This window comes from Strigops habroptila, chromosome 3 (genome assembly GCF_004027225.2).
Source record: "Strigops habroptila isolate Jane chromosome 3, bStrHab1.2.pri, whole genome shotgun sequence".
NCBI classification, from domain to species: Eukaryota; Metazoa; Chordata; class Aves; order Psittaciformes; family Psittacidae; genus Strigops; species Strigops habroptila.
Genome location: NC_044279.2, coordinates 15,414,711 through 15,442,120, shown reverse-complemented (window position 1 = coordinate 15,442,120; position 27,410 = coordinate 15,414,711). Strand labels below are relative to the sequence as shown.

General features: G+C 41.5%; 1 protein-coding gene across 2 annotated transcripts; it reads right to left on the bottom strand.

Moving 5' to 3' along the window:
• Window positions 1-125: 125 nt before the first annotated feature.
• On the bottom strand, window positions 126-23,140 carry ERGIC2 (ERGIC and golgi 2). 2 transcript variants are annotated; one of them, XM_030478631.1, is made up of 14 exons: window positions 22,935-23,140; window positions 20,469-20,614; window positions 16,898-17,006; window positions 14,886-14,932; window positions 13,955-14,025; window positions 13,430-13,470; window positions 12,617-12,718; window positions 11,258-11,353; window positions 9,451-9,506; window positions 8,345-8,443; window positions 7,069-7,166; window positions 3,917-4,079; window positions 2,924-3,003; window positions 126-2,149 (listed from the first exon to the last, which is right to left on the bottom strand). In XM_030478631.1, the coding sequence occupies exons 2-14, from the start codon at window positions 20,572-20,574 to the stop codon at window positions 2,084-2,086; spliced, it is 1,134 nt and encodes a 377-aa protein (XP_030334491.1). In that variant the 5' UTR covers window positions 20,575-20,614; window positions 22,935-23,140; the 3' UTR covers window positions 126-2,083. The 2 variants fall into 2 exon arrangements, with proteins under 2 accessions (XP_030334491.1, XP_030334492.1); XM_030478632.1 differs by lacking the exons at window positions 14,886-14,932; window positions 16,898-17,006 and having other exon boundaries at window positions 22,935-23,096.
• Window positions 23,141-27,410: the final 4,270 nt, after the last annotated feature.

The following is a 27,410-nucleotide window of genomic DNA, read 5'->3' as shown; positions in this document are numbered from 1 at the left end:
CCTGTATTCACCCTGCAATGCAGCATCTCACATCTGGAAGTCAATCCCAAATATTATTCCCTTAGCAACAGGCTGCCACACAAGCTTTGTTCCTGACAGGCCACCACGAAGACGCCACACAAGGATTTAAGACACACCAAGCCACTTGGCTCTTTTATGTGAGCATAGAGAATAACATTTCAGTTCTGGTACAGAAAGTCAACCGAGATCAGTACCTCCCACCAGTACAGTCTGTTGCACGCAGGTAAGAAACAGGTGTCAGGACAAAGCCCAAAGCAGAACCAGTCCGAGCAGAAGTAGGGAAGAAACCTCAGAGGGAAATGCCAGAGAGAAATGGGAACAGAAAATGTACAGCTTTTGATTTTCTTGCTCACTGAGGGCAAGAGTTTCTGAAGCTGCTGCAGTTCTAATCAGTGTTAAACAAAAGCACAGAAGAGGAAACCCCAAATCAGGCTGCCAACCGCAAGGACCCACTTCCTTGAACTTCTGTCTTTCTCAACAGTCAAATCAAATAAAGATCTTTCCTCATTTCCCACATTTTATTTACTACTTCACATGATTTCTCAGTTTAGGAAGCCCTTTGCTTTGCATAGCAAATCAGCGACATTATTTACACTGTGCTCGTCACCAAGATCCAAGTGTCCTGTCGAGTACATCAACAGAAGTCAGCAAAATCTGACACCACAGAGATTTTTATTTTTCTGGAATTAGTCCTCTCAATCATAATATTCATTCCATGGTGAGTAAGGCCAGGGTCAGCATCATCTCCTAATATATTATTAGATCAGTTTTGCTGAGAAGGAATCACATTATGGTGTTTTTACCCTGCTGGAGTAACTGTGAACACAGGTGCAGGCCAGCAGGTCAGCAGTAAGAGGATGTTTAGTTTTTCAAAGCACCATCTGCATTAACAACATTCATTCTCTGTAGCGTATTTACAATATAAAACTGATATTGCTCTCCTCATTTATTTTACAAAAACCTTCATGAACAGTAAGTATTAATTCTGCAGATCCCTTCTCATTATCTGTCTGCAGCAAAATGATTCAGGTTCCCTGAAGCCACGTACTACCAACTGCACCGCTCCCTGCCTGGGAACTGCCACCAATTGCATGTTTCTGCAGTGTTCAGCTAAACCAAAGCAAGACAGTTTCTTGCTCTTTTTCCTCCCCATTTCCAGGATTTACATACCATAACTTACGTACTAGCAGCAGGGGTAAAACAAAGGTTCCATCAAAGCAATTTCTTTACCAAGAAAAAGGTGTACAAAGATTTCCTGATGAGTCTTGCCTTTTATCAAAACTAGTGTCAAATGCCTTGTTTAAAAGGCTTCTTATTCCAAGTCAAAAAAAGTGCACACTGGAACCCATCCTCAGAGCCCTTGGGCGCTTCCATATCAACACCACAGAGGAACTCCTCTGCTCCACACATTGTTTCTTCCACTAAGGAATAGTGGGACTACAGAAAGGCAGCGGCTACGACCAACATCACAAGTTGGGCCCCACCTTACTCCCTGAGTTCTCTCATCTCCAGGATTTTCCAGGATCACTCCCCACCAGTAACAACAACTTCTTAGCCCCCAGCCCCATCATTACAAAAGAACAAGAAAACCCAACCCCTAGCCTGCACACCCAGGAGAAACCCCGGCTCTTCTCCTGCCCCTCTTTGCCTGCTGCCTGGCCCTTCCACACATCCCGCTTGCACTCTTTTCTCCTTGGAGTCTGCCAGGCTTCCCAGGCACAGCACCAAGATCACTCAGAGGCTTCAGTGTCAATGGCAATCACTGCAAAGATGTTCAGCTCAACCATGAATACTGTTTCGGCAGCAATGCTCCTTCAATCTCCAGAATATGGTCCACCTCACTGGTCTCACAACCTCCTATGACTCCACGTGCACTTAGAAAGACAAAAAAATTACACAAATTGTTTTGTTGGGGTTTTTTTGTTCAGATTTTCTTTTTTTGTGTAAAGGCTTCACTGTTTGCTGCCCGTCAGCACTGTCTCTGCATATTGCACAACGTTTCCTTTATTATAAAAAATTGTCTTCTGTATCAGGCAGGAAGAAAGAAAGTTTCCTCAGGAGGCTAATGCGTACTATTGTCTGTAATTAGAGGTAAGTGGTTGCTTGTGTGGCCATCAGGAAGCGGGACCTAGTCAAACAAGACCAAAGTGTTAGCAATGGCTTGTCCAGAAACAGAATTTCCCCACCCACCCCCAAAACACACACTTCTTAATTCTTGGGCATGTCTTGTATGCCTTTTGCCTGGTCTCTCAAACAAAAGCTACACAAATCTGCTTGCTTTTGCTCCTCTCCCCCACTCACATAACCTTGCCAGCTGGCAAACTTCAAATTGGAGAGGAAGGCAGAAATCTAAAAGCCTACCTACAAGCTTAAATGGGAAAAAAAAAAGTAAAATTAAAGCAAATAGTTGCTAGAGGAGCAATCCCAGCGGAGGGAAAGGTGAAGACTGCTCAGCTGCTTCACACTGCTTGGCAGTAGCCTGCAGGCTAATCAGCAGCAACACTGATTCCCTGCAGCACACTGTGCCTCTTGTGTGGTCAGCAGGCCAAGCAGAAGAAGAACACATGAGAAAGCCTGATGGGGCCTGGGAGAACATTTTATTTTTGTAGCAATACGAAAAGAAAAAGAATGTAATGAGGATGATGCAGGGAATGTAGCAGAGAAACTTCTAAGAGACTCAGTTTCATTAAGTCTGCTTCTTAGAAAACCCCTTGTTTCCTTACGTGTCAGGTTTTCCAACTGTTTTTAAAAGCTGTTCAAACTCTGCTCATATGCATGTCAAAGGGATGGTTTGTTGCAAGCATCTTAAATTCTGCTAGGCCTGAGTCCCAAAGTTGTCCTTAATCATCCATCCTCAGGTAGCTGCACCACTTATTTAATACATAGAGAAAGGTTTTCTTACCGATGTGGATTTGTAAGAGCCCAGTCTGAAACGGCAAAAAATAACTTCTACTACAAATCTTCCAAAACCATGTAAAATTCCTGCAATGCCAAACAAGATATACATTGTCACAAGGAGTAAAACTCTAGTACTTACAGGAAGTATTACACGATACTTAAATAGGAAACAGTGCAATAAACCTGTATGTAAAGCTCTGAGAAATTAACATCAAGAAAAGATCAAGGGCAAGGGGAATTCTAACATCCTGAAATGCATCAATGAAAGCAAAACCAAAGCTATCCAAGCACATACAATCCCCTCTCCCTGAACTTCATGGGTGAAAATACATTCTGAGGGACAGAAATACCTACTTTGAAAGGCAGCTTACTTCAAGGTCTCTTCACTATGCTCTCTTCAAATGAAAGCCAAGGGAAGAACTAACTTATAATCAAGATATCCTATTATGTCGTGACTAATAAGTGAATTGTGCCTTTTCAACTTAGTTTATTTTCTTTGAAGGAGCAAATCCTGCAGTACATTGACACAAGGAAAATCAAAGAAAATCCTCCTAATTACTTTTATCTCAACTTCTGGCACTGGTTTAGTATTGGATTCCAACTATAGGAAATATTATCTCAACTTCTGGCACTGATTTAGTATTGGATTCCAACTATAGGAAATATGCAGAATATCGTAAGTCAGTAAGTGTGTGTGTATATGTGTATAAATATAGATATCCAAATGTGTGTGTATATATATACACATTTGCTCTTCCAGAGGTAAATAAATCATGCTATAGTTACCAAAAGGGAAACAAGCCCTCAGAACAGCAGAAAGAGTATATCGGGACATCAAAATGAATAGCTTTCCTTGCACATCTCAGTGCACACAATGGGCACTTCATCTTCAACCTGCTACAGGTTCAGGAGTCCCTCAAAATTTACCCATAACATAATCACCATAACCAAAAAAACCATTCTGATAGAACTTAAGAGGGAAAGTGCTAATAGTTACCTGTAGTTGAAAAAATTCCCCCAATAATGCCACAGAGCCTCACTAAGAACTGCCAAAAAGGCATGTGTTCTTCTGTCACCGTCACCATCAGTGAGCTGATATCGTATTTCATGAATATTCCTGACACCCCGTGGCTGCCAGCTGCGTGGTTAATTACTCTTTCCTGAAAGAAGAGAAACACAACGTAGTCACTTCTTACTAGTCCCAAGGAAAACAATCTTAATAGATGTGATGACAAAAAACTACTTAATCAGAGTTAACAATCAACAGAAGATCAGGGAACACAGAGATAACTTTGGCCAGTACCTTCCAAGACTCAAACATCACTAAATAACACTTTACTTTCCTGGTCACTGGTCTTCTGTGCTGCATATTGATGTTCACTATCATGCTCTGGTACTATCTGGTACAAATACCCTCACAACTGCACCAGCCACGAAGCTAGAAACTTACTTGCATGATACGTCTATTTCTGGCTGCACCCTTTCCTTTAAGTGGTAAAATGGAAGAAAAGATAACTTAAACACCTCTTTTCAAAATTTTTGTCAGTCAGGTCATTTCAAACAGTCACACAGCAAGAAATCCACCTCAATATAAATAATAACTCACCCTGACCACTCTAAACAGATGTCTCAGTCCTAATCCAAGAACTTCTGTATTTTCTTCTTGTTTGCCCAGATTCTTAAACCAAAAGACACCACAGAGGAGGACAAGGAGAATGTGGCTACTATAAATCTTTACTTTTAAAAAAGGTTTCATAAGAAAAAACCTCAACACAATCTTAAGTTTCTTTCAAAAGTTTGCTATAATTTTGTTGTTAGTAAAAGGTGTTGATAAATGCACTTCCAGGTAAGGCTGGCTGAAAATGTACTAGGGCAGCAGAAAAGAACGTAACTGACTGATGACAAACTCAGCTATGTCTAGGCTAATAAGAGTAGAGAAGGCAGACAAATAAGGCTGAGCAGAAAAGCAATGTATCACAGCACCATTTCGTCTGTAGATTTAACAGTCTGTGCTCAAAACCTATGCGGAATAAAGTACAAAATAAAAAGCAGAATTCTACTTTGAAAAATACAGACTAGGCAACTTCTTCAGTCAGCTAACGTTGACATAAACCATATCGCTTCTTTTGCTACCAAAGCAAAACGGGTGCCAAAACAATGGATCAGTCTTACAAACTTTGCAATGCTTTCTCTACTTCAAGAGCACGACAACAGTCAGCATTAGAAGAAGGACGATCAGGCATACTAAGAAGGAAAAGAAGACTGAAGGTAGTTAAACAGAACCTTGCCATTGGCAAGGGACAAAAAGCTTTTTGTTTGTTCTTCCTCTCTTGTTTCTCTAAGCCTTACTGGTCTTTCCAGGTCAAATGGTGAAAAAATAATAAGAAGTTAAACAGAACACCCAAAACTCCACCCTTAAAAGATACATAATTCTTTTTCCACAGATGATTTTGGTCTGCTTCTAGCTTCTGCTGCTGCAGATTTAAGCTCTGATTGCCAAAACCTGCTGAAAATACCTAATTCTGCATCAGGTATCACAGTGAAGCCTTGCTAGAATTAAATCTTTTTTAACATCAATAAACACAGTATCTCAAACAGCAACAGTAGTGGAAATTACTGTGCCCACACCTTTCAAACTCTACTTCCCACTCTGTTCACTGCTGGCAATTCAGCCCCACTGTATTGACATTTTAGCCATGGCTACCTGACCACCTTTTGCCACATCTGCTTATGTGCCTGCTCTTACAAAATAAATGCATCAAGTTGTTCAGTGAATAACTGTTATCAGTAGCCTTTTCCAGCTCATCTGCTAGGGGTAGTTGGCTTCCAAAGATAAACACAAACAAGTTTTACAGGCAGCAGGTCTACCTCCTGAGACAGCGAGAACAAGCATGTAATACCACTTTACCTCCACTTCACAAGGTTTTCTCCTAAGCTACCTTTGAGTATGTTGCAGCTTTCATAAAAAATACACCCCCACAAAAAAATGACAGAGCTAACTAAGACTGCACAGTTAATTGACAGAAACCATCTTTACAGCAGGAGAGAAAAATTGAATACAAGATGAAAAAATGCAGTAAGGATTTACATAAGCAGTAGACTGACATCCAGAAGATTAAGGAGTGCTTTGGCTGTTGCAGAGATTGTACAGAGAAAACATGAAGCAGACTGTTAGACCAGCAGGAGGTGGGAGTATACTGCATTATGGAATTCCTCTTCCTTCCTCTTTACTCCAGCTTTCATGAGTTTTAGAGAAAACCTTTCCCTCCAGCAGTGTGCACATCCCAAGTTGAACACCGAGATACCACCTCCATCTTACTTCCCCTAGCTATGTATTTTTCAGAAGCACAACACTGAGTTATGAGAAAATAAAAGCTTCTCCCTTGGAGAACAGCATGAACTGTCTTACAGTGAACTGCCATGCTAATCTCTGACCTTCCTTCCAACCCAAGGCTTGCTTCTTACCTCTCACTTCATTGGTTTTAACTAAATTTTTTGCAAGGATTTTTTATTTCTTTGGCTTTTGAATAAAAGATCAAAACAGAGTTTGGTTTCTGGAAATGAGACACGTAAGGTAAAGTCTTTTTCTTATTTACAGCAGCCTTTAAAATTAGTAAATTATGGTACATGCCCATTGTACCATGCTGCAATAGGTACTTTCTTTATGGATTCAGAACTAAAAGCCTCTCCAAGACCAGAAGCAGAAGCTCTCTAGCCTGGAGAATAATTGAAGGTGGTGGTTCAACAAAGGTTAAACAAGAGAGCTGACACAGAGACGCTTTCTGTGTGATTAGTTTTTCATACAAACTACCTTTGTTTCTATTTCTAACACCACAAACAAGGTCATGACATTCAAGTGAGCTTCATTTTTCAGTTTGCTTCCCACACGGATAAAAAGCTAAAGGTGGATTAAATGTTCATAAAGCTACACACAAGGTTACAGAGCTAAACCTAACAGAATGTCCCCAACATCCAGTGAAGTGGAAATGACTGGGTATCTATCATTAATTCCAGTATCAGATTCCAAAGATTCTCTTCACACTAAAAGGAAAAACCACAGCACAACCAAGTCTCCATTTTGACTTTTGAGCTTTCGTTAAGAACAACCACTGTTAGATTTTTCCCTGCCTTGTTTTCTCTCCTACTTACCCTTTCTGTCACTGAAAATTGATGCGTTTCTGCTGAAATTTTATGTGTGTGGAGTTTGGTTGGCACGACTGTGATAAAATATTGGAACATCTGGTTGTCTAGAAGAAAACAAATTTCACTGTTGAATTAAGTACAGAGTCACAGACCACCTGAGACAAATAAATCAAACAAGCAGTATTTAAAATAGTTAATCAGCTAAGCCATTCACACTGGGGATGTTCTTCAAGGAGTCCCAGCACTGCCAAGACTACTTCAGCACCACCTGCATGAACAAAGTTAGTTTCCATGGACAAGGCCTGCACCACATCTGCACTTAGAGAAGTTTACATTTTACATTTACGTTTTATGTAGTGAAAAGACTCATCAAGGTCAGGCCACTCAAAGCTTCAAATAAAACACACAGATAGTGTTTTCCAGGCCCTAGAAGTGAACAAGTTTCGCATGGTCACATTCTGTATGATACATACATCTCAACAGTGGTTTGAATAGATTTTAGCCATTGAGTTGTCTATATAATGCTGGAAGCCTTCCTAAACTGGTTAGTTTAAATCTTGATTAGACAGACTTCTAAGAGAATTCTTCTAGAACAATCAGCATTCTTATGCACTTACGACTGCATTATGTCTTCACACAATTCTTTAAAAGAACAAACACTGAAGCAATTTATTTCAACTACCATAAGCCACTCTGGCTGGAACAGCCAACAGACCAACTGCCTTTGAGACAATGGCAGTTTTAGAAGGTTCTGGGGATGGTAAGTCACAGGATGAGGCATAAGCAGCTCTGTGAAGTAGGTTACTATACTCCTTTATTTACACATGAGGAAAAGTGATGCACAAACCCTTCCTCTAGTCACAAATCCACTGTGGAAGTGACAAACCAAATACAGGAATAGAATCCAAGGCTTCTGATGCCTTTTATTTTGTTTACTTTTCCCCACACAATAACAATCATATCTATGACTCTCCACTATTGGATACTGCTGCAAAATTCTTTCCAATACGTTCAGACATACTGTAACTTCAACATAACACAAACCTGAAAGGAACTACAAGTCAACTTCAGTGCAACAGCAAAGTACAGAGATACTGATATTACAAAGAGATCATCCATTTAAGATGACATGCAAACAGCTGAACACGGCATTACTCACTACTAAATTTGCCAGAACGTGCTGCTTGTAAGTCACAACATTCATGAACCATGAAATATTTTAAATGTAATTATTGGACAAATATAGAAAACAAGATTTTTTTTTTTTAAACACAACACTTACGATCTGATGCTATTTTTTCTGTCCCATCCAAAGGATTAATAATTCCTGGAATAAGCTCTCCAAACGACAAATGATCTATTCTATGAGAGAAGTTATAGGCTGAAAGACAATACAGAGAAATGAAACAACATTTTTAAACTATGAGATTCTGTACTGAGAGAAAAAAATGCACATATATCTCACACTGGAAAATGTATTAGTTAAGAGTATTTCAAACATTGGTGTGTGTTTTATTGGATCTGTGCCTGTGACTGTATCATGTACATACATGTTTCAAGCAAAACTCAAATACAAAATATTTATCAAAGAAATTCAGTTTCTCTACAAAGAACTTAGGAAACAAATTCTAACTCTATCTGAAACCCTGGAGCTGAAGACAGTTAAAATTTTATGACAGGAAATTTCTAGTTGGCCAAATACTTACTTTATTCTACAGTTCAGGTTCTTGTATGTGATGATATTAAAAAGCCTAAATTTCATAAATTAAAGGTACGGAGGAAGCATGAGGCAACTTCCAAGCTACTACCCTCGCCTGATTTTGCAAAAGTATTTAAGACCTATAATATTATACACTTGCGTTAACAGATTCATGGGCAGACATCTGGAGGTTTAACCAACACCAAGTTCATTTCTCACAGTGAATCACCCTCGCCTCGCATTAAGTACGACAACAACACACATTCAGTTTCTAGACTCATAACCTAAAAATGAAGTTTTTACGGACAAAGGTCAGAAATTTTTAACCTTCTAAAAACAGATTTTGCAGGAAATATGTTCCATCTACAGTAATGATAACACAGAAATCTCAGAGGTACTTTGTTTTACACAGATACAATATGAAATTCCTATATTTCAGCCCAAAGTACCTAAAGATAATACTAATATTATATAATAGTATTAGTATTATCTTTAATTTCATAGCATTAAACGTATGAAAGTCACTGCTGTGTCAGAACATTTCAATGAACATTTTTCACTTTCTTCTACGATGCAATTGCCCAGCTAGAACATCTTTACAAAAGCAACCTACATTAACATGTAAATTAGGAGAAAGCAATCTGAACAAAATGATACACGTTCATATGGAGATGATAGAAAAAACTTACACTCATGGCTTACAAGGGCTGCCAAGTGTGCATGGCCTCGAGGATGTGGTATTGCCCTAAAGAAAGCAAGATATGTTTTATGAAAAATCTGTTTCATGAATCCACACAAAAGACACAACAGGACTAAACAGGACTATGTAGAAAAATTACCTCTCCCTCTCTGTTTCAATAAATGCTTTTCATATATGTATGTAGAAAATGTGTGCATATATTCATATTATGTATATGTATAACATAACCTGTTCAAATATATGGAAAGTATGTATGTTATAGAAACTTTTATATATGTAAAATGTGTGTGTCTATATAAAAACCAAAAATGATGTTTTTATTACTGCCAAGCACAGACAGCCTGAATGACAAGGCACAGGAACAGCAGACTCATGAAAACCCTCTTACACAGAATTAGTATCAAAAACACATCAAGCCACGAGGCTACTAGAAGAGCCACCAAGGCCTACCATGAAAAGCTGCAGAACTGCTCAAGTGACTGATGAGAACTTTACTACACTTGTTCTGCTACTAAGCAAGTTAACTAGGCTCTGTATTTGATCCCTGACTAAGCAGATTAACTTCAGATCTGGACACTTATTTGTAGACCTGCAAAGAAAGTACAATGCAGAGGCTGGTAACAGTGCAAAGAGTGGAGGAAAAAGCGTAAGCCTGCCTGGAAGAAACAGCCTGTAAAACAGTCTCTCAGCCACACTTCATCCCTACCACTCCAGCCAACAATGCAAGAAACTTTCGCTACTTAGGCTCAAGTTAAATCATTACCAAATGCATGAAAGTTTTGGACAAACAGAAGGCAGAGAGAGACCATAAGGTCAGTCAAGACAGGACTACAGTAAATAACCAGACAATAAGGTACAAAAGTGGCCAGTGAATAAAGCCATAAAAAAAATCTCACACCAAACTAAAGAAGACAAAGAGCAACTTGGTAGAAGTACAAATGTAATGATGGGCAAAAAGAAGCAATGGAAAGCAAGAGATTATTAAGAGTTGCAGAACTAGAGACAGGAAGAGAGACGTAAGAGGCAGTAAGGCTGAAACGATCAGCTTTGAAAAGAAGTTGGATATCTAGGGGCAAATTAGAGAGGTGGTACAAGACCAGACAGAAGCGACATTTGGAGAAATATCCAGACAAAACAGCAGCTGGAATTACATGTGGATAAAATTAGAGAGTACACATTGCGTGCTAAGATCTCTGGTGACAGAGATGGCAGGAAGACAAGTGAGGACAGCAGAGCTAGAGAGCACTGAGAAAAGTTAACAGAAGTTTGTATGTAGGGTACATAAGCTGATGCCATTGCTGAAGCCTATCAGAAAGTCTCTCCACTAATCAAGATGAAGTGGCATTTAGCTCCCTAACTATGGTTCTATAACTATGTTACCTCAGCAATGAAATGCCACATATCTACACTTCAACCATGTTAGTGAACTGCATACTAACAGAAAAGAGAAGTTTAGACAGGCCCAAAGAATGGAGGCAAGCACAAGCAATCCACATCGTACACTTACAGAGGATCTATTTCAAGAGTTTTCATCCTGTAAGACACTGGAATTCATAACCGCTACCTTGCAACAATGCACTGCACTGTTTTAGTAACTTACAAAGCAATTTGGTTTTAAACATGCAAGAACAGGTACCACAGGGAAAATGATACTAAGCGTGTGTACGGGAAGGTTAATAAGACAGAGTCGATAACTCAAAAGTGTAAAAGCATACACACACACACACACACATATGCATGCACTACATAGAACGTAAAGTCAATTCTTTTATTTTCAGGAATTCAAGAGAACATACTTGCCCACAGTTATGTGAAAGTTCCCTGCCACTTTATTGACGTAGAGATGGCCATGAATTCTGCATGCATCTGGAGACTGTAATGAATTATCTTCCCTGTTTAAACAAAAACAGCATAAAGAGTACTTGAGAATATTCACTGTCTATCAGAAATAATAGTATAGTTAGACTTCTTTTTCCTAGCATTATCATTATACAACATTATCATCTACCTCTCCCCATTGTATTCTTCTGAAATTACAGCAGAGATGGTGGAAGGGAGGGAAACTAATAAGGGTCAGTCTGATGAAACCAATAAGCTTTAGTTTGTACTTTTACTCAGAGATCTGGCCTATGAAGCTAACTTACGATACCTGAACATGTGAACAGAAAACACAAGACTGTCAGTGTATCTTGCTGCCCTGGGGGATTTTTTTTTCCCCCAATTACTTCTACCAAAAATGGTTCACTGGGGAAGTTTTAATGCTACAATGAACAGAACAAAACACATCAGTCACGTTAACAACACTGTAGAAAGAACAGCTTTAAACATTTATTTTTTATGAAATCTTCCTCTTCCCACCCTTGTTGGGATATCCACTCCTCAGAGCATATTTCCAAATCTGCTCCTTACAGAAATGACACACAAAAATATTTTTAACCACACCCCAAGCATAAATACCATCTCAAATACTGCACTAACAAGTACCACAGAGGCACAGAAGAACTTAAATTAATCTGAAGACATCATCTAAATGAGGAAGAAAAAAAACCAAAACATTTTTTGAGCCCTCTTCAGCCTTGCCTTAGGAAGAAAGGATGTATTTGGTCTTCAGACAGCGAAATTACAACATGGAACGTGCATACAGCCTTTTTGGTATTTGTTTTATTTATAGTTTGCTTGTTTGGATTTTATTTTGCTTATTTTATTTATGGTTTGCTTATTTAGTCACAGCTAATAGTAAGACTCTTAAAAGCTGCTGGACAGAAAGATATTCTTTCATTATTAAAAAAGAAGAGTTTAGAATTGCTTTGGCGTTACTGATTCACATTAAGGAGGAAGCATCAGATAAAAGGGACTAAAAAGGGGTGTTTGTATTATGTATATGCACATACTTATAAACACAAACACAAAAGCTGGAGACATTCTCCAGGTTGGAGACCCCAGAGGCTTTCACAAAACAGCTCTCCAGAGCAAGTATCAAGTATGCTATTTTAAAACGCAATAAAAAGCAGTAAGGTCTTCTCTTCTTACCTTATCTTTGGGGGGGGGGGGGGGGGGGAAGCCAAGCGGAAATCATAACCACACTAAAACATGAAGTCTGATTAAATAGGGTGGGGGAAGGGGGAATGATGACACAAAATTCCAATATTTCTTACCGTGGTGGCAGTGCTGTAGAAGCACTTTTAAAAGCACTTTTGAATATCACATCTTGAAGAGAGTGTTCTTCCTGCAGCCTACTCTGAATTAGCTGCAGCATCCTAAAGATTACACAGACAAAGTGTGAAAGCATGCAACAGTAAAGCAAAAAATAACTTCACAATTAATTATCAGCTTCAGTTGCAGCATATAAATCACAAAGTTAGCAAGGTTCATGCTGGTATTAAAGTCTTACATTAAACTTTGAGAATGGTATTTCATACAGAGCTTACAGCTCTGGTATTCACAGCAGTGTGTTACCAAAATACTGAAACTAGCCAGATTCAGGTTCTGTTACATGAACATCAGTATAGTGAGCACACACATAACCAAGCTATTCCAGTTTAAATCATAAACAGTGTGTCAATTCACTTATATGAAAGACTCAAACTCATTTGCTTTTGCAAGAGTTTGCCTATTTCTTACTATGGTTCAGCTTTGACATTTAAGCACCAAACTGTGTTATGCATCTGAAACTGCAATTAAAACTTGCGCTACCAAGTATTCGTTTGGAAACGTAAGTTGAGTGAGTCTATACATCTTGGCTTGCAATGCATGATCCAATTCCACAAATAAGACCAAAGCCAATTTTTTCCATAACAAAGATCTCAAATCCTGAGAAAAGCAAAGAAAATTAAGATCTTTTCACAGGTTTGCACTCTTAAATTACAAGCAGGAGCTGCTAGACCCAAAACGTATTTCTGTCATGTGTACCTCAAAGTCACTTCCAGTACAAATAATACAAACCATAGACATGCATCTCCATACTTTACCTTTGCCATTCTTTTTGTTGTGGGCTGAGATCAAATACTACCTGAAACAAAAATAATACATCTAATAAAACATGCAAGAAGCATTGAAGTCCCATCCATGAAACCCAGAAAAGAACTGGGGTGTGGGAAGAAGGGGGAGTTATGATCAACTTCACACTTGGTACCAGTTACTGGAGTTTATGAAAGGACTTTGCACTTTAAATAATACATTTAGTGTTCAAGTATGGAAATTTCTGTGTGCGTGTCCCCTGAATTATTCACTTGTTTGCATTTGTAACTTTGGCATCTTTTCCTGAAGCTCTTGCAACTTTCTTAATAGAAATGCCAGTGCTTGCCTATTTCCCTAGCAGATTCCTGGGGTAAGCACTACAGACCTCACTCAAGGATGAGACAATACCTGGGGAGGGGTTTGTGCAGTGCAACTGGGGTGAAAAAAAACCCACAAGCAAGCAAACCAGTCCAGCAGTGCTTTGCACCAAGTAAATAGCAATTTCCTTTTCAAGTAAAAGGTAAGAATCAGCTTACTGGTTCATAGATCAGCCCATCTGCAGAGGCAACCATTGTTTCTGCTAAATCCAGAACATCAGCCCCCACATCTATTTTAAACAGGGAGAAAAATATAAAGTCATACATATGATCAAAACCAAACAAAAACCAGTTCAAGTTGAAATGAAGTTTCACAGTCCAGTGAACTTTCACTATAAGTTACTGTTTCTTCAACCAATCTAACCTTCAACATTAACTGATGCACAGGGACCAGAAACAAACTCTTCAAATTTGCAGTATTTTCTCACTGATGTAACACCTACAGAGAACTGTTATATGAACCACATATAAAAGCTTTCTAGGATCTGTTGTGCATAAATATTTTTTCCTGTTTCGTAAGCACTGAATACAAACCAAAACTATTCAAAACAGATGATAAAGTTTCATTTCTCAAATTAAAAAAATAAAATCCAATAAATAGAAATTTTTAACACACACTGATGTACCACACCTAAATGATATCAAGATAATAGTAAGCATTGTCTTTAAATGGGAAGGCGTCCATATGTTCATGAGGAGGATGAAATTACCTGATGGTTCCAGTATTGTTAACCAGCAGACCAGGTTAATATTTGCCAAGTTCATAAATAAATAAAAGTTGCGATAAATTCCTGCTGCTGAGCTGTGTCTCACAATAAGCTTTTAGAATATTCCAGCTAGAGACAGACTGGAACAACAGATGCTTTTCTTGCTGACAGACAAAGCAAAGTTCTGCAAGATGGGAATGAGATGGCAGAAATATTTTTCTTCACATCTCCTACCAATTCTTTCTGTGAGTCATACAACATCAAGACCATAAGAAATTTCACTGTTAAGAGTATTCTGAACAACATCCAACTATATTGCAAGTAAATGCATACTCTGAAGAGCCTTTAAAGCGTTTCAAAACTTTCACTGATGGAATACTTACATTGACACCTCATGGCAACTGTAATATCAATATTGATTCTTAACTTACTGGAAAGAAAAAAAAAGGGCAAAAAGCTGATAAGCAACATTGAGTACAAGTATCACAAGATGTATTACTAACATTCTCACATTACCTGCAGAAACACAGACAAATAATAAAATTTACATCAATATAAACTTAAGCTGTTTAAAATCTGGGTGAACCAAGATGGACTTTTAATTATTAAAAGTATTTATGGCCACTCATTACTTAAGAGATAAAAGCATCAGATTTCCCTCTTGAATTTTACTCTGAAACTCCTAACAGGTTTTCTGGAAATATTACTGGCCCAAGAGTTTGTCAGACTCTTATTAAGAATATACACGTTTCAATCTTCTACACTTTTTTTTTCCCCTGATACAACACAGTGCAATAAATTCCACAGAATGCAGTGGGTCAGGACTATTCAGGAGTCACAAATCTAAACATGACTAAATACTTCAGCACCTTTCTCCTATCTGTCCTTAAGATAGGCCACTCTATTTCCAATCCTAATCAGAATTCCTCAGGACAGCGACATCCAGGATCAGGCTGAGAAATTGTTAAAGCCAGTTCCCAGAAAATGCTGCCGTGTCATAAAGATTGTTGGTTCTGCTAGTACTGCTCCTGGAAAAAGCTATTTTCTCAAAACCATTTCCATATTATAACAGCAAAATGCCTTGTATGTTAAAATCTTTATCCAGAGTATTTCCATAACGAGGGGAGGTAAAACATAGTTCTTCCTCACACCCCAAAAAACTCCATCATATCAGAAGCCTGATTCTGTGGCATTCCCCAATATTCTAGGCATTTCCTATTGGTTTACATGTTAGTTTCACAAAAGTAATTTAAAGTATAATTAATGAATGCCCTCACTATAATCACATGGTCCTATCACCTCCTGGGAGCTTCTGGGAACTTAGCTGACCACCAACTAATCACATAAGCAAAGGATTCAACACTGGCTCAACTTGGGATGAGACATCGTCAGTAGACAGGAGAAAAGCAGTTGAAGTGATACCAATATCCATTGGTTTAACTGCAGGCTGAGTGATTAGCCCACAGTCCAACTGGAAAATCTGCAGCAGGACATCTCCCAGGTCCCATAATAGTCTCTAAACTGCTAGACTACTCTTCCCATAGGATAGCTTCGCTAGGGAAATAACCTACTTCGGCAAAGATGCTTTCAAAAAAGACATTTTCAAAATGTGAAACTCCCATCTGGATTTACTCTAATTTGAGTTTTTAATGCATCTTCCTTAAATTTCTCATAGTTTTTATCTTTCCGTTACAGAAACCTTTGGTATTTCTGATGTACAAGATACCCAATTAATATACATATCTTTAGCTCGTTTCCACAGCAACTAATCAAACAGCTTTTAAATTTATTTCTGTTCTAGATACATGAAATTTAAAGGTGGCCAGTGCATAAAATCCCCATGGGCTCATGGCTGCCTGACCACCTAAGAAGAAAGGTGAACACAGACAAGACATGAAACCAGCAGCAAATGTATCTTCAGCCAATTTCAGGGGCTGGAACTGGAGACAAGATTAGTAGAAACCTATAGATAATGAAATCAAAGTTCTGAGTGCTTGAGGTTCACCTCCAGCAGCACAAAGTATAATGGCAATAACAACTGTATAAACTAGAGTAAGCATCATGCATCATGCAAATGTGGTGGGTTTACCCAGCTGGGGTGGAGTTACATACTACAATGTCCTCTGACTTGTTAGCAAATAATTCCTCAGGGGACTCCTTCACCAACAAACCTACACTATGTTGACTTCTTTGTTGCAGAAATCTCCATTTCTCTTCTTCATAGATTCCAGAAAAGAAAAAACCCAAATCAATCAACAGAAGGAAAAACAAGTCCCTTTAGTACTTCATTTTTAATTTCAATCATCAATTGTTTGCAGGTCACACAACCATTTTAAACCTCTTCTAAATGTAGACAACTTAAATTTTAAAAGGAATTATAATAAACAGGAATTACCTCGTAAAATCCTTGTCTACTTCATATTCATATTTCATCCACGTGTCCCGATACACCATGAACTCCATTACAGTCAGGAAAGCTATCGTCGTAAACGCTATCAGAGAAACTGAGTAGTCAAAAGCAAAAAAGAGAAGTTTAGATTGTGAGAAATACTATACAGAAACATAAGCAGAACAAAATTCTGAAGTTCCAGGATCTGAGCATTACCAGTACAATACTGGTATGTTTGATCTATGAATCCATAAGCTACTTTTCAAAAAGTATTTTCCTATCTACAGTATTTGCTTTTACATGGGAGGGGAAAAGAACAAGTCCTACCTTTGCATCAAGGAAGAACTTTTCATATTAAGTACAGTCAAATACTAGAATGATGGGGAGGTTGTGAAATCTCTATATGGAAGGTTTAAGAACCAGATCCTCCTCCATATATAAAAGAAAATGCCCTCAGATGTCAGGGATGGTCTAGACAAACACAATCCTGAATTCAAGCATGAAAGAAGGAGAAGGTGCACCTTGAAGTCCCTTCAAGCCTCCACTTGTCTACAACCTAAGTTTTTGTAACAGTTTTTTTATATCTAGTTTTAGAGCAGACAACAGAAATACATGCACTGTCCAGTTAGAAAAAGCTGCCCTGATTGTATTACTGGTGTATAGCTGCACAGTCAGGACTCTCACCCCAATATTGTAAACAATTCTCCCTCTGGCCATAAGCAACACATGGCTATCCATTCTGCCAACAGCTAAGTAAGTGAAGAACTGATTTGAAATTGTTTTTAAGAAAAAAAACTCATTGGTATGTTTGAATGGTATATGTGCCTCTGTCCTGGGTTCAGCTATAGCAGTCATTTTTCTCCTGCTTAGTAGCTGGTGCAGTGCTGTGTTTTTTAACTTTCAGCCTGGGAACAACACTGATAACACCGATGTTTTTAGTAGTTGCTAAGTAATGTTTATTCCAACCAAGGACTTTCTCAGTCTCATGCTTTGCCAGGGAGGAGGGGAAGCCGGGAGGAAGCAGAGACAGGACACCTGACCCAAACTAGCCAAAGGGGTATTCCATACCACAGCACGTCATGCCCAGTATATAAACCGGGGGGAGTTACCCGGAAGGCCCTGATCACTGCTCGCGTCGGGCTGGGTATCGGTCAGCGGGTGGTGAGCAATTGTATCCTCTCCCCTTGTTATTTCACTAATCGTTATTATCATTGGTGGTAGCAGTAGTGGTTTTGTGTTATACCTTAGTTGCGGGACTGCTCTTATCTCAACCCGTGGGAGTTACATTCTTCCGATTCTCCTCCCCATCCCTCCGGGAGCGGGGGGAGGAAGAAGGGGGGGGGGGGGGGGAGTGAGCGAGCGGCTGTGTGGTTCTGAGTTACCGGCTGGGCTCAAACCACGACAGCCTCACGTATCTCCAAAGCAGCCTATTCATCACACTTGCAAAGTTGTGCAAAGGGAAGATCATCCTGCTGCCCACAGTCAGAAACACAGAAAGAGATGCCCAGTACGTGCTATGCCCCTTGTATTAAATCACAGCTTTAAGTTGGAAAAAACCTTCAGTTATGGAGCACAGTAGTGATTTGTATAGCTTATTGATAGGATATGTTTTCCATTTGCATTATGTGGAGTACTTCTACGGAGTCCCTGAAGAGCAACTTGAGAAAAAACAAGTCTGTTGTTCATAAGCTTCAACTCACTACACTGCTCTACAGGCCAGACAGAGGTGGCAGCAGGGGAATAAACATGCTGTCCTATGGAAAGCATTGACTGCAGCACTGACTGTTGCATTGATCAGCAACATTTCCATCTCCAGCTTTCAGCTGAAGCTGTGTAACAATCATATGTGTGAAAAGCTTCATGTCAATGCACACTGTGAAAGCAGATGCAAGAACCAGTGAATTATTCTGGCTACCAATTTCCTTTCAGAGCCTAGTAGGTCAGACTCCAGCTATGCAACAGAAAAACTGGAGCCATACTGTCCATCCAAAGCCACAAGGAAACAATTAGAGCTATAGTTGCTTTCTGGGTAATTCTGAGCAAAGGCATCACTGGATTTGAACAGGAAGATAAAAGTTTTGTAGAGCTTCCAAAGACAGATACTCTTTTCTGAAGGCTCTCCCAGCCCCAGAGCTGGAGTTTCAGCCTGTTTGAGAGACCAGTACTTCTTTTGCAATGGGTTTGAAGGCATTGAAAGTCTGAGAATACTCTTGGTATGTTTTGCATCACTATCACACCAGAAGGTAAGCCTGGTGTGATTAATTAACCTGAATGAAACAGGATTATTATATACAGATTTTATAATGGCATAGAAGAAGACAATCCTATATTGTCATTTTTAAGGTTACTGGAATAAACCAAAGAATGCTAAAGTAACTACTGGTGTTGAGAAATCCTTAAGGCACCCTTCACCAAAGTGAGGTTCTCTTTGAAGGATGGTGCTACACTACAAAAAAAAGAGGAATTTTTAAGCAGTCATTACTTTTCTGTGAATTACAACATAAAAACAACTTACCTGCTTTTTCAGGAACTGGGACTAACATTAACAAAGAGTTATTTCATCAGCTCTTAGAGATTATTTTATATACAATAATCCTTTAATTATTAACAGCACAATTCAGGAAACATAGCAAAGTAATACAGATCCTTGTGATATTTACTTCCTACAAGTGGCATAATGACTTCAAAAGCTTATCTGTAGACTGCAATTACTTCTTGAACTTTTTATTCAACTGAGTTTCAGACATAATCACACATGAGATATTTTAATCCTCCATTGCAAACTAACTGCTAGCAGTTTCCTATCGAACTGCAAACAATTCCAATAGCCCAACAGATGAAGTCACTATTTCCAGATCAGGCTACCTCTAACCCAACCCAACTTAAAAGTACAATTTTCTGTTCAGATACACATAGAAAAGGTACTTCTTACAGCTATGCCTTTTTGAGAGAAGCTCAAGTGTCTAATAACAACAGTACAAGCACATGCCCTGGAGTAAAGTTTTTAGTTCTTCAAAGGGCTTTCCTTATTCTTAAAAATCAACTACACCTTCAGGTAAAGAAAGGTTCTTTAGAAATCTACTTTTCATCCTGATGCTTAACATAGCTCTTAAACACCTCTAGAGAATGTTTTTCCTCTTTTATGAAAGCACAGAGTTGAATCCAAGCTGCATTTCAACTCACACTGACACAGTCTCACCCAGAAACCTAACCCAGAGAAAAGGGCTTAGCAAGACAAGTGAGAAAGTTTTATTCCACCTTGGCACAATGCTCTTCCAACTGTAATTGGTTACAAGTTTTTAGAGTGAACCTGTACATTGGTTTAAGCCTCACCCACCAGTTTTCCACAAAAATCTCCCTTTGGATGAGTGACAAATGCATCTATTTGGGTAAGATACTATGTCTTTACTTGAAGATGAGCTCTGTCAGTCCACAAAAGAAACCAAGAAACCAATTTTGGCTATTTTCAAGTGAACAGAGATGCCCGTCTTCCTCCTATTGAATTTTCTACTCCCAGAGCATGCCAGACTGAGCTAACAGCCAACACGAATCACGCCAGCACCCCAATAAGGCCTACCTGTGCCTCCACTCGCTGAAGTCTGCACATAGCTTTCAGGAACCTTTGGAAAAGCATCCAATTCTTTCACCAAATTCAACGTCTTCTTCCGATTCAGTCGCCTCATCTTCAGCAGACACCTCCACCTCCTCCTTCATATATTCCCTCTGATTTGAGAATAAATTGTTGTGATTAAAAGACACAAGTGATACTGCTCAAACTGACTAGCTATAATTATAAAGCAATAATGAGGCAATTAAAACGTAAGAAATGTGTTCAAGAAACACATGCTAGACAACTGGATGGTCACTCTTGCTTCAAGAAAACTGTTTACATTGGCCTGGACACTGCTACTTAAATTCCAGGTGCATCCAGTACCATTTAATTACTATGGTTAAAATTCAATATATCCCATACCAGTAAGAATTAAAGAAACAAACAAACTCAGTCCTGAAGTCAGCTTGTTGACCAGACCTGACAATGCATGGAAGTCACTGACTTAGCAGGGAGTATCTAATAGACTGCATGAACTCAGGAGGATGTCAAACTGCTCTGGGCTCCTATATTCAGCTAATGGGTGCTAAAGCAAAACAAAAAAAGAAAAGAAAAATAAAGTTGCATTTTGCATTTTTTATAGCTGTAGAATTTTATGGCCATAATAAAATCCATGTGGTTTTCCCCTATAAAAATGCCCCCCCAAAGCAAATTAAGTATCAAATCCTAGCTCCATCCTTCAGACTCCTTTTTGACCACGACATGATCTCTGCTCAGCTTGGAGCCGTTGATACATTAAGCAGCGGGATGCTGAGAGAAGCAGCTTGCCCAGGAAATACTTTCTTAAACTGTTTCCAAATCATGCAAATATGCTCATAACCGAGATCCAGCAATACACTGCATGTTTTAACAGGTTGGCACTGCTGTATTCCTTCTGAGGAAATGCTGCGCTTTGCCCAGAATTTCTGAAGCTATGAAAACCATCATGCATTTACTGTATTCTGAGAACACATTATACTATTGTTCCCTGGTTAAAGACAACAAGGAGGCAAGCTAACCTACACTGCCAACATGTGAGAGGGTCCTCAATGTCTTGCAGAAAAATCTCCCCTTTCAAGAGCACATCAAATCTCCAGCGTGTCCTAGTGAAATTGCTCAAGAGTTATTCCCTGCTCTGCCCCTCCCTGGTGCTGAGCAGGCTATGTACTGTGCAACAGCAAAGCAATAGGCTTTACGGGAAATGGAAGTTCACAGGTGAAGAATCACAATCCATGCCTGCAATCTCCTCACTACACAAATTCACTTCAGACCCAGTGAGAAGGTACAGACTGCTCTTGGTGGGAGCATCAGCCAAGTCAGCCTGCAGAGACCAACAAAATGATCCTCTCTCTGTGTTGCAGAGGATTCAAAGAAACCACAGTTAAGGTGGGCAGAGAAGATGGGTGCTGGACCGGAATTTTGGTTATGCAGCATTAAATGAAAAAAAAAAACCCAGGGAAGCAAGGTGCTGTCCTTACCACACTACATAATTGTGTTTTAAAGAATTATATCAACTCCACTCAGAGTAGCTTAAGGAAAAGTTGGAAAACTTTGGTGCACAGAAACGGCAAAGCAGCTGCTTGGATACAATGACTGGAGCTACAGCACTCGTTAGCACAGAGGGAACACAGGATGGGGCTGCCTGCTGTCCTACACTGAGGTCAACTTAGCACCACTTCATTTTCCCTGTGTCTTCTCTGCTATTACATGTAGGAGCATGGCATGTGATATGGAAGGAGCACTTCCATAAAATCTAGAGAATTTGAGAGGACTTTACTAAGAAACTTTCTAAATCATCCTGCATCAGTGAGCACACAGATTTGTGTAATCTAGCTAGAAGCATCCACCCTGTTCACTCATTTCTTTAATTCCACAGACTCACTTTCCATTACAAACCATAACAGACATCCGATACCTTCCCCCCTGCCCATGTCACCACACATTCCTCAAAAACACCAAGTACAAAATTTGGAATCCATTGCTACCAAAGTAACATATTATTAATCAAAGAGCCAGTTACATGTGTGTATATATATATAAAATTACAAGCTAAAACAAGAAGTTAAAAGCATAGCGCAAACGCCACTCGAGACCAGAGCAGCCACAGCCCAGACCCACGTGCGGGGCTCGGGCAGTTTTCACCGACTCGGACAACTTGGAAGCGAAGCCGTGAACGGAGCCGGTTCGCGCCCGAACACCCGTGGGGCGGCCCCACGCGTGACTCCCCTCCCGGGCCGGCCGACCCCCGCCGGCTGCCCGCGCCGAGGGAGGCCCCAGAAGGTGACCGTCAGCTCGGAGCCCGCGCGCCTCTGAGGGCCGCGGGCGCTCCCAGCCGCCGCCGCACTGAGGCGACCGCAGGCAGGCACCGGGCAGCCGCCGGACGGGACAGGCCGCACCGGGCGGCCACGGCACGGGACAGGCCGCACCGACCGCCTCGCTGCCGCCCTCCCCTACCTCTCGCTTCTCTTGCCGTTACCCAGCGCCGCGGACGAGGCCGGAGAGGGGAAGGGAGCCGCAACGCCCTGCTCGGCGCCCGCCTCGCTGAGCATGGCAGCACGCGTGGCCCGCGGCGGACCCGCTCCGCCACCGACGCCCGGCGGGAGGCACAGGCCGACGGGAGCGGCGGCGGCGCCCCGCCCGCCCCGCCTGCGCGCATGCTCGCTGCCCCTCGGGCATGCGCCGCCCGCCGCGGGTGCTGCCTTCGGCAGCAGCGGGTCGGCGGCGCGGCGGGACGGGCTCAGGGGTAACGGGTGTCCGTCAATGGATGCCGTTCCCCGCCCGTGCGGCGCGGAAGGCGCGATGGCTGCCATAACGCGAGTGCGGCGCGCTCGGTCCCCTCCGTGCTGAGCCGCGGCGGGTCCCTCAGGCGACTGGGGCTCGGGAGCTGCGGCTGGTGCGGCCCAGCTGCTGGCCCAGCGCCGCCAGCACAGGCATGGCAACGGGAGGAACGTACTGCTCCGAAACGGGGAAAACGGGCGTCAAAAAGAGTTTGTGAAGCCGCAAGTTACCGAGTGACCTTTTGAAATGATGCACATCAAGTACCTTCGAAAGCACTGACAGCTGGCTTGCAGCAGTAATGGTGTTTGAGACGCTGTGGATATAAAAGCAGGCAATGTTTGGGAAGAGGCAGTATCTTTTCTCTTTAGGTTAACTATAACGGAAAAGACTTTAAGGCAGTGGCTATAATAGTGCGGAAAGATAGATTTAAAGCTCACAAGCCAGTCTGCAGACCTGAAGCGAAAAAAAGAGGGTTCACTTGTGCCCAAGATCTCCATTCTTTTCGCTGTGTTGGTGGAGCTGCCTCTCAGCACAAATCTCATCCCGTAGTAACAGCAACGTTAATTTATCTCCAGATTTGTCCTTACAATTGCAGCAATTCATTCCCTCTGCCAGCGTCCCCTGTGAGGCTTTACAGATGTGCTGCTACCAAACCAGACTTGCAAAGTCAACATTATATTGCGCCACCAGGCACTACAGCCAAAAGGGGAGCTCTCTTAGTATGTTCTGGGAAGTACTAACATCTTAGTGACATCAAAGCTATTCAAGGAGAAGTGCTCCATGTAAGATTTAAACATATATATACGCCAAACATTTGTATTCATACATCAGAAAAGAGAGAAACTGAAGACTTCAGTGGTGTTTTTGATGAGGCAAGCAAATGAACCCCGCACCACAGAAAGTGATGAGTTTCACAGCATTCATACAGATCTGCTCTTTTTAATGGTTTAGAGGAAAAAACAGATCCATGACAAGAATTTCAAGCAGCATGCAAAAGTATATACAATTTGAATAAAAGCCCCTTTGTCTGGATATCTACAGCATTAGGGAACAAAAGGAACCTGCAAATGAGAAAATAGTACAAACATTCAAAGAGTAATTTTTGCTTTTTAGGTATAGGCAGACAGTGGGTTTCAAGGAACATACAGGAACGTGCCGGTGTTCTCACTGAATTCTGATCAGTCTGTTCTGATCATTTTAGCAACTGTAATAACAGCTGGATCAGAGTCAAAAAGAAAAAGGGGGCGGGAGAATGATACTAAAAGCGAGAAATAACCAGGCCAAAAATATGTTTATCTGTGTATTTGTTCCCTCATCTTAGAAACAGCAGGAAGCTTTAGCTACAGCACTTAAAGCTCTTATATTGACATGCCCGTGCTCAAAGGGTACAATTCAGCAGTCAGGGATTTTGCTGGCTAAGCCCTATTTTCCCTTGAAATGCTCTCAGCACTGAAGCCTGGAAAGAGCAACTGATAGATCTGGTTACTAGCTGTGCATTAGAGATGCTCAACAGATGTTCTTACAGGCTATGAACTAAAGCAACCCAATCAGCCCACAGACAAAAACCAGCTTTGGTATTAGTGCTCAATGCTGCATCGAGATGCCTCTTACAGAAAAGTGGCTTGGGACAAAACTGCTTGCAGCGTTGCACCATTATAGTTGTATTTTTAACTAAGGTGTCTCCATAGGATTTTATGAGAGAAAACACAGCATTTTTCAGAATTTAAGAAAAAAAGTAGAGAAAATTACATAGTAAGAACACTGCGTTGCATGGATGCTATATATTTGCCTGCACTGTGCTAAAACAATGTTAACAGCAATCATAATGCATCCATCAAGTGCCAGACTATCCTAATTCAAACTGTGCTCCTTACCTTATGCCTTTGTGTGTTTGTTTTCTGCTCTCCTGATCAGACTTGCTGGCAGCCTATAAGCACCTGCCAGGAGCCTGTAGGGAGCAGAGGAGGAGGGAGAAACCGAGCTGCCAACTGCAAGCCATATAGGCAAGCCAAGGGGCTGCCCCTCGCATACACACCTCGTTTCACTCCGGTATTTAACAAGATCCCAAAGCACCCTGAGAATTGAGTGCAGTCATCTGTGTAAAAATACAGCTGCCTTCCCCCTAAAAAACAGCACTTCTTAACACTGGTGATTTATGAAGTCCGTTGATGTGTGCAAAGAAGGGAAACCACGTAAGGTGTCTCACATCCGCAGCAAACCACAACTGAAGCAGGACAGAAAAAAATCAAATAAATTCCAGAAATATTAGGCTATGAAGCACATTGATATCAAAGACGGTAGAAGTGATGGTACACCAAAGAAGAGGAAATGTAAACATTCAGAGATACCCCCCCCGCGCTTCAACACACTTCGGTTAACATGCTGGGAGCCGTGTGCAGAATACACAAAACTAAAAACCTGGCTAAAGCATTCCAAGATTAAACCCAAAACCCCAAACCCCATGGTTTTCTGCTGCTACAGTCGCCAGCTTCGGTGTTTCACTACGGCTGAAAAGGCGCTTTGAAACCGTTACCGAGAAATGGCGAGAGGAACGGGCCGGGCAGCAGGAGCGGCGGAGATCGGCCGCGGGAGCCCTGAGGCGGCGCGGAGGGGGTGAGGCGAAGCAGGGGTAGGGGAGAGCGAGCAGCCGCTTTACCGGAACGTGGAGGCATCGAGGTGGCATTTAGAAAGGAGAAGAAAGACGAAATACAGGTGCAAGAGAGCAAATATGGAAACGAGGGGGTGGGAGTGGCTGGGAAGTGGGTGGAGGGAAAGAAAATCAGCCCCAGGGACGAGTGGTGAGGACTGGAGCAGGTAGAGAGTGTGGAAGCTGGCCGCAGTGGCAGTCGCTACGGCAGTGAGGGCGCTGAGGGGCGGCCGTGAGGGAGAGCGGGCCCCGGCGCAGCCGCAGGGCGGCGATGGCGGCGGTAGGTGCCCTCGGCCAATCGGAAGGTACCACGCTCGCAGGAGCCGGGGCCCTGGGGCTGTCGGAGCGCCCGGGACGTGCCCGTCTGGCCGCGGCGGTCTGCGGGAGCCGTCCGCTCCGGAGCCGCGGTGTCCTCTGCCCGCGTCCGCCCTGTGCCGCGGTCCCGCTCGGGGAGGTGCTGAGTGAACCTCAGGCGCTGCCGCTCGCTGCGGGGCCGCGGTTCCCGCCTTTTGCCTCACGGCGGCTGTATCTGACGCCTGCCCCTCAGGCGGCAGGGCTGGCTGAGCAGAGGAGGACTTCGGCATTTATACATCCCCTACGTTAGCTAGTGCTTAAAAGCGGCTTATATCGTCTCAGGTTGCCACACGGCTCTGATTTGTGCCGGTGAGCCCTGTGCCGGTGAGCCCGGTGGAGCCATAGGGCTGGCAAGGTCTTGCCCCCATCGCTGTGGCAGTGGTTCCAAAGGTGCCATTTCCTTGCCCAGAATCTGGATGGAGTTGCCGTGCCTCCATGACTAGGAGTTGCAATTCCAGTGCAGCGATGCAAGTGGTTGTTGTCGTGTTTATTTACGGTCTGTCATTTTCTTGGTGCATCTGTAGCTGGTTTAAAGAAAAACAATGTGGTGATGGAGGCCTTGGTCTCTATTCTCCTGCACTGTTTTTCTGTCCTACTTCTGGTCTTTTGAGAGACCCTTTTTTAAATGATCTTCATGAAAATTTCTTTTCATGGGGTCTCAAAAAACACAGCAATCCAGCTTACTGAAAGGCAAATACGTTAAAGCTACTTCGGCTACGTGAAACAATCCTATTTACCGTTAATTCATTTAAGTAGGACAACTTCATTCTATGGAATCACCTCTGTTTTAATCCATAATCCAAAATAATTTACCACTACGTATCTTTTTTTAAGATAAATTAATTCTAATTTTTCTTTTGAATATTTCTGTCAGCTAACATTTAAAATGCAACTTACACAGCTGCTTCATGAGGCTCGTACTTCACTCGCAGAGGAGCTGGGATAGGTACTGTACTGAAGTACTGTGGAAACTGGGGTTAAAAATGTTACAGTATAATCTTGTTGGGGTTTTTCTTTTACCAAGAATTTAAATTGTTTGGTGTAGACAGATAACCAATTTGAAGTCGTGTCTTTCATTCAGCAGAGATTTCCTATATGTTGTTGATGGATTGTATGGCGTGTGTGGGAAGGAAGGGAACATCAGTCACGAA

Bases quoted from the DNA above. Each gene is read 5' to 3' on its own strand.
- ERGIC2 (XM_030478631.1), bottom strand. From the start codon at position 20,574: ATGAGGCGACTGAATCGGAAGAAGACGTTGAATTTGGTGAAAGAATTG. The intron at 11,354-12,616 runs GTAAGAAATATT...TTGTTTAAACAG, and splicing joins TCTACAGCACTGCCACCACG to GGAAGATAATTCATTACAGT. The intron at 2,150-2,923 runs GTAAGAAAACCT...TTGTTTGACTAG, and splicing joins GCTCTTACAAATCCACATCG to GTCCCGCTTCCTGATGGCCA.